The sequence below is a fragment of the Rattus norvegicus genome, chromosome 16 (assembly GCF_021556685.1).
Source record: "Rattus norvegicus strain SHRSP/BbbUtx chromosome 16, alternate assembly SHRSP_T2T, whole genome shotgun sequence".
In the NCBI taxonomy this organism is placed as follows: Eukaryota; Metazoa; Chordata; class Mammalia; order Rodentia; family Muridae; genus Rattus; species Rattus norvegicus.
This window is the reverse complement of record NC_141549.1, coordinates 55,276,092-55,289,396: the sequence shown is the minus strand read 5'-3', so window position 1 is coordinate 55,289,396 and position 13,305 is coordinate 55,276,092. Positions and strand designations below refer to the sequence as shown.

The 13,305-nt window shown below is 43.9% G+C and overlaps 2 protein-coding genes across 16 annotated transcripts in view; one reads left to right on the top strand and one right to left on the bottom strand.

Moving 5' to 3' along the window:
- The window catches only part of Fat1 (FAT atypical cadherin 1), a 119,035-nt gene extending 112,469 nt beyond the window's left edge, over positions 1–6,566 (top strand). For 7 of the 16 annotated variants that reach the window (XM_087589243.1, XM_087589247.1, XM_087589239.1 and 4 more), the window contains 3 exons: positions 1,966–2,025; positions 4,134–4,169; positions 5,140–6,566. In XM_087589243.1, the coding sequence (XP_087445369.1) occupies positions 1,966–2,025; positions 4,134–4,169; positions 5,140–5,768 (725 nt within the window). In that variant the 3' untranslated portion in view covers positions 5,769–6,566. 16 annotated transcript variants of the gene reach the window in all.
- The window catches only part of Erich1 (glutamate-rich 1), a gene marked incomplete at its 5' end in the record, with an annotated part of 52,793,804 nt that overhangs the window by 28,374,967 nt on the left and 24,405,532 nt on the right, over positions 1–13,305 (bottom strand).

Sequence of the window (13,305 nt, the reverse complement as noted above, 5' to 3'; positions counted from 1 at the left end):
TCTCTTCCCCAACCACTGCTGCCCCAGCTCCCATTTGGATCAGAGCGTTCTGACTGAGAGCAGAGTTTAAGAGATGGCTAGTAAGTCGGATTATATTTCTAATGAAGAAGGTTTGGTTCTATGACTCCGGTTGTGTTTATCTGGCGTCCCCAGGGTGGATGGCACTGATAGACAGCTTCGCTGTATTAGCACGTGTCCCAAAAATTATCAGCCCCGTGAGGGTGGTTATCTACTGGAAATAATTGAATCTCAGAAGGTGTAGGCTCAATTTTAATTTTCCTCCTTGTGTAAAAAAATGCAATGTTTTTACACATTAAGAACATTTTATCATTAGAAAGAAGAAACTTGAAGTTCCAAAATAGCAAAATCCATGACCAGGGTAATATAATTTATAATGACTACATCTATGGGTCTCTGGGTCTGCTTGTCTATAAAACTTTGCAAAGCCCTTTTCCCTATTAAAGATGGCTATAAATACGTTCTGTCCCTTGAACATTTCAAGCAAGTTTTGCATTATTTAAAGCACACCCTTGTTTATTCTTGGGTGGAAAGTGTGGATTACTTATTAAACCATTAAGAACAAGCCAGTATTATTTCTTTCATTAGTTTCTATTCTGAAAAGTTTGTTTTGCCAACTTAAGGGATTTATACTTTGTCCCTTGTAAAAGTCCCAATGTAAGTTCAAAAACACATTTAAGGATTTTTTTTTAGTAATTTCTTTTATTTTGTTGTTGTTGTTGTTGTTGTTGTTGTTGAAACCCCATTCTTGGCAGCATTCAGACACTTTGGGGAAGTCATTGTCAGATTAGTTAGGAAAGTTAATCTTTTGGGGGCGGTAGCAGCGTGAGGGAAAGCCTGCTTGCGACTGTCCGTGTTTTTAATCACTGCACCAGTCAATCATTTTCAGTAACAGACGTCAAGTCTGAGCCACGTCTGCACAAATCATTTCATCAGCGGTTTTCTAAGCCTTTTCAGTAGCTAGCCATACACTTAGCGTACACTTAGCAGCTCAAGAGAGCACAAGCAGTTCTTGTGTGGTTCCTTAGCGTAGGAGTCCACCACATCTCGGGACTGAAGTTCAGGTGTCAGTGAGGCTGCCTCGCTGAAAGCTCTGAGGGAGGTTTTGGTTTCCTTCTTTCTCGGTGCCTAGAACTCACTCACTGCCTGGTAATTAAGGCCTCTGCTTCCACAGCTCCTTTCAGTCCCTGCAGGACCTGTGGTCAGGATGCCAAGCTGCACAGGGGCACAGCTGAGACAGCTCCCTTTGACAGGTCTCCCCAGTCCCCTCAGCCCACCCAGCTAATGCAGCCAGATCTCTCTGCCTCCCCCTCAGGCGAGCCCTCATGACAGCAGGCAGTGTGTCTTGCTCTCTTCTGTTCTCTTGCACGCATTAGATTCAGTAGTCCTTAGATCTCAGGATTAGAGTGTGCTGACTGTTTACGTGCACTGTTTATGTTGGCGTTGGCATTTTAAAATAACAGGCAAATGAAAAAGGATTCTATGCAGCATCTGCGACATGAGAAATACATGCTAAGCAACAGGGACACGATCAGTCTTGGTTTTTTGACGTACATAGATCTCCCTGACTTGCCTTATTCTCAGACGATATTCCAGTTCCTTTGTCCAGGAGATGCAGATCCGAATTGTTTTTTCCCGCTATACACTCCATAGCTATAACTGTGTGAAACATTTAGCTAATGCTTCTCCCCTAACTTTTACTAAAACAGTTATTTCATTCACTTGACTATTAGCAAGCCTATAGCTTGATTTGAAATGTCCTGAGACCGGTAACTTAGTGGGTAGAGTGCAGGGGTCATGTATAATTAATCTAGTGGTCTCAAAGCATTCATTTCAAAGTTTTAAATTAGGGGAGAAATTGCATTGAATTAAGGAATTTTGCTTCATGTTCTGTTTTCTACTAACTAAGGACTTTCCTAATTGGCTCCTTTTGTGCCTTTTTACAAGCTTCCATAGTGACTGTAACACACCTTGTCAACGCTGTCGTTGACACGGTGAATAAAGAAGGTATAAGTGTTTGTGATTTGTGTCCGTGGTTTGCGGTGACTGTAAGCGGGGTGCTGTGCGTCTGTCTGCCTATTGTCCTGTTATTAAAACAGTTCATCCTCTGGGGAGGTTTGGTGGCTTTCATTTTGGGACATTTCTGTTCACAGTGTAAGCGCGTTGTGAAAATACTCGTGTGTATGTCTTTGCGTTGCTTGTTTTAAATGCTATGGGTTGCTGCTGAAGACTTGGGGCTGGTTACCAGCACGGATTTCCGACCGAGTCAGTCTGTACTGGGCCTGAGAACTTTCACTTTTAGTAAATGTCCAGTTGATTTGGATCTAGAAATTTCCTGATGTAGAAAAAAAAAATCACCACTTTCAAGTTACTCACCCAGGACCATCAGAACGCACACACAGGGTTGGTGAGATGGCCCAGTGGATAAAGTGCTTGGTACACAAGTGTGAGGACCATGGCTTAGATCCCTGGGACTCATGAAGGAGGGTGGCCACGGTGATCTGCTGATAACTCCTGCCTTGGAAGGCAGAGGCAGAGAATCCTCAGAGAGAACTGGCGCTAAGACTCTTTGGTTGATTGGCCCTGCGTAAGGTGAAGGGGAAGCTGAGGATGAGTCCCAAATATCCACCATGGGCCTCCACATGCACACACGCATGCATGTGCAGAGTGCCCACCACCCGTGAAAATGGGAAAAGGCAAACTGCGATCAGACAGCACTATTGGTAGACACACGTGGTTCTTCTGCAAGGACACCTCAGCAGGCACCATTAGGTGGAAGAGGTGAGGCTGTCTGCTAGATTTGGAGGAAAGGTAGCAGGAGGACAACTGACTTCAGTGGTTACAGTTACTAAGGGACTTAATCTGTTTTCTTAAAAGTACCGTGTTTTCACTTTGGGAATCAGAATGTTATCTATATTTTGTCTGCCCGATTTTAGCTGAAACAAGATGACATTCCACCATCTTAAATATTGATAAGTTTAAAAAAGCAGAAATTTGAAGTCTCCTTGGTGTGATTTCTACTGATTGATTTTTCTTATCTGAAGTGAATTTAACGTTGAAAACGCACATAAGTTTAAAGGGTTGTCAAACACTTAGTGTACAACAAAGCTTGCCGGACCTCATTTATAAAGGAATTTACTGTTATAGTAGATGTGTAAATGCTCCATAGATACCTTCTCTAAATACTCCTTTTACTCATATTTTTGAAACATCTGCCTTTTCCACTTTTATTTAAATTCCTACCAGAGGTATCAGTCAGCTATTAACTTGTCAAAACTTAGTTTATTGTCCTAGTTTTCAAGGACATTATGGGGCACAAAAACCTCTGTTTAGAAAAGTGGCCACAGTTCTACCACGGCTAGTCCTCTTACAGTGATGATGACTTATCTGCGGGCTCACACTTGACCCACATTGCCTTGTTCAGTTGTCACAATAGTCTGAGATTTTCATCTCCTTTCTTACAGAAAACCAATCTGAAGCTTAGCCAGGCTGAGCATCCCGTGGCCCTGAGATTTCTCTATTCATTTCCTTGGGCTTGGGGCCAGAGTTCTGTGTGTAATGTGATCACTGGGAGAGAGGGTATAGTTACAGAGTTGATGGGAAGAGGTCATGCCATACAGGTAGCAGTTAAGGAGCTCGCTAGAGAAGGGCTACACAGTAGTATAAATATAAAAAAATCATAGTGAAGTGGATAAGCTGTTGGGATATGGTCAACTTTTGGTTGTCAGTTTCTCTGAACTTACACTTCTGAAGGTTCTCGTGTGTGCTAATGTGTGTGTGCTCATGTTTTGAGATTGTCCCTTAAATAGCCAATTTATATATATATCAGTACCTGTAGTTTATAATTTTCCTAAGGCAGTTCCGTTTCCAGGATTCACAGCAAAGCCTCTAGTTTATCACCGCTCATCTCTTTCCGTGTCTGCATCCCGTTTAGTTTGTACAACATGAGTTTCTCATTTGTGATCATTAGAGAGAATGAGGTAAAGACAGCGTGTCCGGCCGCCTGGGCCTTCACAGACACATTATATTGTACCATGTGCTTTATCTGTGTTGTCATTTCAGCCGTCTGTTTTAATTACCGATGTTTTCTTTTCTTTCTACTCTGCCACCCAAAGAATCTTTGGCTGCTCCTGACCTCAGCAAACCAAGAGGTGACTTATGCATGCCAGCCGTCCATTAATAACCACTAAAAGTCATTGGTAGAGGCCCGACCAATGACGACGTGCTTCACCCGGGTGCTTGATGCTACAGCAGTGACTAAGCCCACCGTTCTGCACTGCCTTGTAAAACGGATTGCCTAACCTTCCCTCGGCTCTCACAGAATTTTTAAAAATCCTACAAAGAGAGAAAAAAAAATAACACCTACCCTTAAGTTAGGCCTTGGTTTTCTTTAAAGCACAGCAACAGAAAGGTGGCCTTTGCTTACCGTTCAGAATGACCCTCAGCCCTTTGAAATGAGAACAAAGATTGTCTGTTACAGCTCGTCATGACTTTTTCTAACCTTTATGTGGTTATGCGTCATTTGATTGAGGGACATGGTTTGTTTCGTAGCCTGTATTAAAATAACTCACTGTTTTATCCATGGCTAATAAAACCAATATAACTGTTACTGCTACCTTTACTACTGAATTTAACATGTTAAAGGCTATTTTTATTATTTTTAGATTTGCCTTAATTAGTATTTCTGGAGGACAGGCTGCACAAAGCCCAGTGATGTTTGGAATTTCCCCCAGTAGAGACCTTCAGTTTGAAAGCCCCTTACTAACTTCCTGTACCGCCTTCCTATGGAGCAGGGTCAGCAGTTACAGAAGGAAAGTTGAAGTGTGGTTAGGGTTGTTTATTGAAAAAGAAAAAAGAAAAATCCTGCATGCGTTCTAAAATGGTACAGCTGCTTCTGTCGGAACTCTGTTGCCTTGAATTTCAGAAATGTACTAAAACCACAAGTTCACATTCCGGAAATAGTCACTGTGTTGGGGTGGGGTTTGCGGGGCGAGTGACCGGCTTGGGATGAATGCACACATACTTCTGTGTCTTGTGCCTGATACACTGAGCTCCCCCCCCCACCCCGAGGCATAGAAGCTAAGAGGAACAAACTAAAATCTTGTTTTCTTTTCTACCAAGGGTACCACTGGGATACATCAGACTGGATGCCCAGTGTTCCTCTGCCAGACATACAAGAGTTCCCCAATTACGAGGTTATCGATGAGCACACGCCCCTCTACTCAGCTGATCCAAATGCCATCGACACTGACTATTACCCTGGGGGTTATGACATTGAAAGTGACTTTCCACCCCCACCAGAGGACTTCCCTGCACCCGATGAACTGCCACCATTGCCTCCAGAATTCAGCGACCAGTTCGAGTCCATACACCCACCCAGAGACATGCCCGCAGCAGGTAGCTTGGGGTCTTCCTCCAGGAATCGTCAGAGGTTCAACCTGAATCAGTACCTGCCCAATTTCTACCCCGTCGATATGTCTGAACCTCAGAAACAAGGCGCTGGTGAGAACAGTACCTGTAGAGAACCCTACACTCCCTACCCTCCAGGGTATCAAAGAAACTTCGAGGCGCCCACCATAGAAAACATGCCCATGTCTGTGTACACCTCTACGGCTTCCTGCTCCGATGTGTCAGCGTGCTGCGAAGTGGAGTCTGAGGTCATGATGAGTGACTACGAGAGCGGGGACGACGGCCACTTTGAAGAGGTGACCATTCCCCCGCTAGATTCCCAGCAGCATACGGAAGTGTGACGCTCAAGCTCCTCCCCAAAGTGCCTGGACTCTCATGAACCTAGAGATGCTATCTGATATCCACGTTGTTCTTCTGCGGCGGTCTTGCCTGCTTCTCGATGAGCTGCGGTAGGCACGGTTGCACGGAGTCACATGCCTCTCGACGTGTTAGCCATTTCCAGTGTCCTAACTGACTGTGATTGACCGGGTTTTCATCCCCTGTCCATCCTGAGCATCTTTGCGTATTTAGATTTGTCTCTGTTAAAAAATGATGAAACAGAAATCGGTCCTGTCGTCTTGTTAGCATGATTCATGTATTTATATAGATTCGATTATTTTAATTTTGTTTTCTTTGTGTAAATTTTATGTACAGATTTGATTTTCCCCCCCATAGTTTTTTACTAGGTTTTTCAGGACGCATCGCGTGTTTGTTTTCTGCTGGATCTGTGTGGTGTTAGCGTCGTCGCCTAGCACCGATTTTCTGATGTAACCAGGGTTTCATACCGTTCTTTCCCACTGAAGTATGACATTTCATTGACACATTTCGGTCCAGTGTAGCTGTACATATGGGGTGAGGACAACCTGTTACTGGACATGTCTTAAATGGGTTGCTGTATTCGGATTATAAACATTTTTCATTATTGGAAAGTGTAAAGGGGACCTTCTGCATACCTGTTTAGAACCCAAACCACCACGACACGGTTTTTATAGTGTCTGTATATTTGTGATGCAATGGTCTCGTAAAGGTTTTTACTGAAAACTATCATTAGCCAGCCTTTCTTACTGACAATAAATTATTAATAAAATACTTTAGCTTTACTGCCTGGTTTTCTTCTGCATTTAAGTTACTGTTTATGATTACACCTGGTAAATTGAAATTTGGGGGATCAACATAGATGTAAAGTCACTTTTGAGTTGACAAAAGCCAGGCCAGGCTGTCTGTCTGTCTGTCTGTCTGTCTCTATATCTATCTATCTATCTATCTATCTATCTATCTATCTATCTATCTATCTATCATCTGTCCATCCATCCATCCATCCATCCATCCATCCATCCACCCACCCACTAGGTGGCAGTATATGGCCAATAAATGTTTTAATGAGCGGCTGGGTGTTCCTTAAGCCCTATCCCAGCTTCCCTAGTGTTGAATTCTAGTTGCCTACAAGCATGCCCAGTTGTAAAACACATGGATTGTGTTTGTGTATGTGTGTGTGTGTGTGTGTGTGTGTGTGTTTACAGTCATGTTGTTTAAGACAGCTGACAACTAAAACTATCCATCTGTGACATCCAACCCTTTGAGCTGCTCTCAGCATTCTCGTTTTAAATTTTCAAAGTACTGTGCTGTGCCTACTAGCACTGTACACTGTTCAGTCCATTACCATCTTGGCGAGAAGCATGGTGGCGCCCAGGCGGACTTGGCGCTGGCGAAGGAGCTGCGAGGTCTCATCTTGATGCACCACGGGCAGTAGGAGAAGATTCTGTGCCACACTGGCCCTAGCTTGGGGCTTACACTTCGGTGGGGAAAGTGGGGACCACTCGGTAAGATATAAAATAGCGTATGGAGCGGTGCAGAGGAAGGAGACATTTTGATGTGCAACGTGGCGTGTTGATGAGGGAAGAAGAGGCACGTTGAGACGCAAAGCTGTTAATGAAATCCTTAGGTGGCTGAGGTGACCATGCCTGGGACATGAGTATTCCAGGTGGAGACTGCTTGTCTGTCAAACCTGGAGCAAAGCTGGAGAGAGTAAAGCGCGCTGAGGTGGAGTCCCGTCTCCCCTCTGCTGCTCCCGCCCTCTAGCATCTGTACCTCTGGGATGCTGAGCCGCCCACCGCAGGGGACCAGGGATTCCAGGCTCCATTCCTCCTTTGGTCTTTCAGGTTGGCATTGCTGTTGGTTCCTGGTTTATTTCTGTTCATAGCATCAATAGGCAGAATCGGAATGGACCGGTAGACATGACAACCTCTTGGGCATTTTATAAAGCTCTCCGGAATAAAACTAGCCCATTTTAAAGCTGCCGTTCTATAATTACTATTATTTTTTTCGGTTTAGAAAAATAAATGGGGGGGCTGGAGAGATGGCTCAACGGTTAAGAGCACCCGACTGCTCTTCCAGAGGTCATGAGTTCAATTCCCAGCAACCACATGGTGGCTCACAACCATCTGTAAAGAGATCTGATGCCCTCTTCTGGTGTATCTGAAGACAGCTACAGTGTACTTATATAGAAAAATAAATGGTTTGGATGTATTTGGAACCTGCCCTCCACCCAGGCGCAGCTGTTTCCCACGTGTATTGAGTTAACTTTGTGGTTGTCACCAAAGTGTGGTACACCCAAACTGGCGCTTGTACGAAGCTTTGGGCCCTGTGTGTTCACTTCACAGGGTAAGATCATTTTCCAAATACTATCTATCCTAGGGAGCTGCAAAGTAGTTCTCTGTCAGAAGTTTGCCATTCACCTAGCTGCTACTTTGAAGACATTTTTTTTTCCATTTCTTTCTGGCACTTTCAGCATTAACTACTTTAAATATTAATTTTTGCTTCTCCAAGACAGATTTCCTTTGTTCGGAGAATGTTGCCTGTAAGGTGAATTCCAATAGTCTAGAGTTTGAGCTTCAACAAGTATCCTGCTGCAAATTCTTCAGCACTGAGAGTCTCTACCGTGATGGGGTGGCAGCCTCTTCTCCCTTCTCTTTCTCTGAGAGAACAGCCCAGCGGGGGCCAGCAGGGCAATCTCTCTGCGATAGACTTTTGCCAAAGAGTGCAAGAAAATCCTACCCTCTATTCTCCTACTGAAAACAAAACAAAACATTTTTTTTCAAGATGTATTTCAATGAAAATAAAACCCAGGCTGGAAACGAGTCATTTTTGTGCTATTAGCTTTAATGTTGATTTCATTTCCAGGAGCTTGTGGACAAGGTAAGTTTGGGGTTTGTCATCCATGAGACCTCTCAGCAAATTACCCTGACCCTCCATTCATTCCACTTGGTTTTAGCGAGTGGTGCCCTGTGAACTACCTTTGCTGGCCGGCTGCGGGGAGAATATGTCTGCCGAGTTCGGCTATGGAGACTGGTAGGGAACTCTGAAGGTCACCGGATGGTTTCCTCTACCGCACATTCACTCTGTGTGCTTTGATTGCTCTTCAACAAAGACATTAGGTTCACTTTCAATTAGTGCACCAGCTGAGGGAAGAGTTGTTTGCCAGAATTTAATTTCCTCGCTCGCAGTTTACAACCTCTGCTGTGAACAGAACGGACTACTTGAATCGAATGAAAATGGAGAGCTGTATTTTTTTTTCCAAGAAAACCCCAACGCTCACGAACACTTAGGCACCTCAATGCCCCTGTTGTGGTGCTCGGTGGACATGTATGAAGCCACCTCTCCAAATGATGCTAGACCCTGACGGGAGGAACATGAAAATGTCACCAGATGCAGTACATCTTGCAAAGTGCTAATAGTGTCCGTGTGTGCGGACAAGATGGTGACGAGGAGCCATTTTTCTACATCGTAGCCATTATCCAATTATCTCGCGGGGTAAGATGTAATTGCCAAAGTGCCTAATGACTATGACTTCAGTTCATTGTAATGTTTATGGGCCCTAACCAGTAGTTTTGATGCAGGGATGCGCCTCTCCTGAGCACCTGTTGACCTCCAGTCAAGCACTGCTACGTTCTCAAATCCAGGGTTAGCCTGCCCTGCAAGTCAGAGCTGCTGATGATAAAGTCACATGTTCTCGTTTCCGTGACTGGTGTTTATATATTTTTGTTTCAAATTGGATTCTCATATTCTTTTTTCGAATATATATATATATATGTATATATGTATATATATATACACACACATATATATCTATAGATTTATGTAATGCATCATGTTTTGGTACACGTAGCTTTGATACACATGTTTTGATACACATAGTAAAATGTTTACTTAGTATTCAAGCAAATTCATATTTCTCATAAATTCCTGTCAGCTCACAAATGTTACGTGCGTGTGTGTGTGTGCGCGTGTGTGTGTACATGAGAAAGGTACTAAGCCCTAGGCATGGTCGCACAGTACTGTAGTCCTGGCATTTGGGAGGTAGAAGCAGGAGAATCCACACTGTTGTTCATCACCAAAGGAAGTCAGGACAGGAACTCACACAGGGCAGGAAGCTAAAGCTGGTGCAGAGGCCATGGAGGGGTGCTACCTACTGGCTTGTTCATCATGGTTTGCTCAGCTCATAGAACCTAGAACTACCAGCCCAGGGATAGCATCGCCTGCAAAGGGCTGGGTCCTCCCTATCAATTACTAATTGAGAAAATGTCTAACAGCTGGATCTTATAGAGGCATTTCCCTCAACTGATGTTCCTTCCTTTCAGATAGCTCTGGTTAGTGTGCCAAGCTGACGACATAAGAGTAGCCAGCACAAGTATCAATTGTTAGGGTTTCCTTTTGTATAACAACAAGAAGAAGATATCTAATTGTTTGGGAAGTGTTTTAATAAAATACATTTATTTAATTTTTTTTTTTTTTTTGGTTCTTTTTTTCGGAGCTGGGGACCGAACCCAGGGCCTTGCGCTTCCTAGGTAAGCGCTCTACCACTGAGCTAAATCCCCAGCCCCCATTTATTTAATTTTTAAAACCGAAGAATGACAGTATTAAGGAAATTAAGGCATGGGACAACTAAATGTATCACATAAGCAACAGGCAGACTCTTCTGCTAAAAGCACCACACAGGAAATTTCAAGCAGGGAGTCTGTATTTGCAAATTGATGATTAGCTGAGGCTTAACTTAATTTTTAAAGAGTTTTAATGATTCTTATTTTTTTTAAAGATTTTTATTTATTTGCCTACATGTATGTCTGTCTACCATGTGTGTAGATGTGCTCTCAAAGGTCAGAAGAGGGCCAGGGTCTCCCAGAACTGGAATTACACATGGTTGATGAAAATTGAGCATTGGTCCTCTTTAAGGCTTAATTTTGTAAGGAATAAGGCCTTTGGGCATCAAATTCTTAACAAGTTTAACCTTCCCCCAAATTATCAGTCTTTCAATGAAGGCAATTTTCATAAAATTGATAGTTTGGAATCCTGCATTTTATTGCACTCATAAATAATGATCTTAATGCTCCTTTGAAAATTATGAGTGTATATGTGCACACGCATGCACGCACGCACACACACACACACATTGTTTGCTATACATGACATACTTGTGTAAGCATGTGTTGCTAATATGTGACGGGCAGAGGACAACTTTGTGGAATCAGATCTCTCATTCTACCTTCATGTAGATCCCAGATGGCAAACTCAGGTCACCAGGCTTGGCCAACAAGTGCCACTAACTGCTGAGCTATCCCACTGACTCAATATGGAAGCATTTTAAACACCTATGTTAGTGTCTCCTCTTGCTAGTAACCCCACCCCCACTGGATCTACACCTTATGTAAGGCAGACGCTGAAAAATACTAGCGTTAAAAACTTGGTCTTAGGAGGATTCTGTTGATGAGTACTTGAGCGAGTATTTGTGGAAGACAGACTTCTCCAGCTCCAGAGAGAGCTAGGCGGAGAGAAGCTCGCTCACCATGTGCGACACAGCTGATCAAACGCTGACTCTGGGTCCAGTGACCCTTCATCTCAAAAGATGTACAAACTCCGATTCCCTCCGTAAGGGCAAGCGATGTCTTATTACACACAGAGTCTAGTAAGGGATATTTTGAGTGTTTATGCCTCTGTGTGTGCACGTGTGTGGGTGCATGCGTGCATGTGTGCGTGTGTGTGCACGCGAGCATTGTTCTATACATGGTGCATACAGTTTCCAGATTCCTTTAAGGCATATTTTGAAATCTGCAGGCGACAGCAGCCCATGTTTAGCTCTCCTTAAGTGGCCTTTGGATACCAAGCACTAAGGCAAGCACTGCCCTTCCCAACTCATGCCAGCTTTCGGAGGATGGTGCATCGTTCTCTGTGACACTTCCAACAGTTTTTCAACTGCACCTCCCTGTTGGAGACCCTGTCTCAAACCAAACAAAGCAAAACCTTTTATCCTATTTGTTGCACGACATCCATTTTCGCATTGTGGCTAGAGCCCAAGATCCAACTTTTCGTTCTTTGGTATCGAATTAAATGTCTCTGATTTGTGAGTTGAAGCTTAAAAAAAACACTCTTGGAGGAGCAAAGCCTAAGATAGCTAGATGTTGACTGACATATCTGGTCACAAGCACAAAGTCGATAAGTGAGGCTCAAACTGTGAACCTGCAAGTCAGATGGTAGGAGGCCCCCTGTCCCCTCTCACCCATCCCTGACCCTCTTCCAGTTTTATCTCAGACAGTTATGTAAGATTCGGTGAAGTTTACTTTTAGAATTGTCAGACTCATCTTGAAAAGAAAAAACTTACCAAAGTTAGTGTCAGTGAGAGTCTTACATCCTCCTGAAGAGGCGTCCTGATTTCAGGTTTTACACTTGGGTTTTTTCACTTCTTTTGAATCATTTTTTGTGCAATGTATAAGACACAGCAGGAATTTGGTTCTCTTGGCATCATTGACTGAACAGAGTGTCTTTTTCCATGCGTCTCCTGGTAGGCACATGCTTTAGAATGGATTCTGTGTTGTAAGGTACCACGGGCAACATAAAATTTTATTTATAAACCTTGTGAAAAAAACAGGTTCCTCTTGCTGAATCAGGTGATGAAAGAGAAAGACAGAAAAACCCCTCTCCAATAGAGAGCTGTGAGTGCATATGAAACGACTTTCAAGACACCAGAGAGACGCAAAGTAGCACGGCTCTGAGATTCCATCTCGCCGCAGTCAGAATGACTGTCATCAAGACAGCACACACTGGCGATGAGAGGGGTGGGAGAGAAAAGGTCCCTGGTGCAGCCATTGTGGTTATTAGTGTGAAAGCTCCTCACATCCTAAGACTGGAATCACCACAAGACTCAGCTACACTGCTCCTGCACATGCAACCAGCCTGCGGTGGCGGCTGTGACTGTTTGGTTTTTAGACAACGTCCCTCTGTGCAGCCCCAACTCTCGGGGCGCTACAACTCAGAGACCTGTCTGCCTCTGCCTCGTAAGTTCAGAGACTAAAGGTGTGAGCCACCTCCATGCTCAGCCTCCAAAGGGCTGTACATCCTGCCACAGAGATCCTTGTACATCCGTGTACACTGCTGCTCTTCTCACAGTAGAAAGGGAACGGAGTCGGCTTACATGTCCGTCCACAGAAGGGTGGATAATGGGAACGTAGAACATCACCACAGGATTCTACTCACACAGAATTCAGTATGAAGTGGGGGAGCCGGGGGCTTGGCTCAATAGCTAAGAGCACTGGCTGTTCTCGCAGAGGAAGAGCAAGTGGGCTTGGTTTGCTCCCACCAAAATGGGTTTGGTTCCCAGCCCCCACATGGCAGCTCACATCTCTCTTTCACTCCAGTTCCAGGGGGTCTGATGCTTTCTTCCGGCCTCTGCAACGCCAGGTGAATTTATGGTTCACTTACATATGTAGAGGCAAAACACTCATATACATGCAATAAAAATAAAAAGTAAAAATCTTTTAAAAAATAGAGTTATAAGAAAAAGGATGGAAG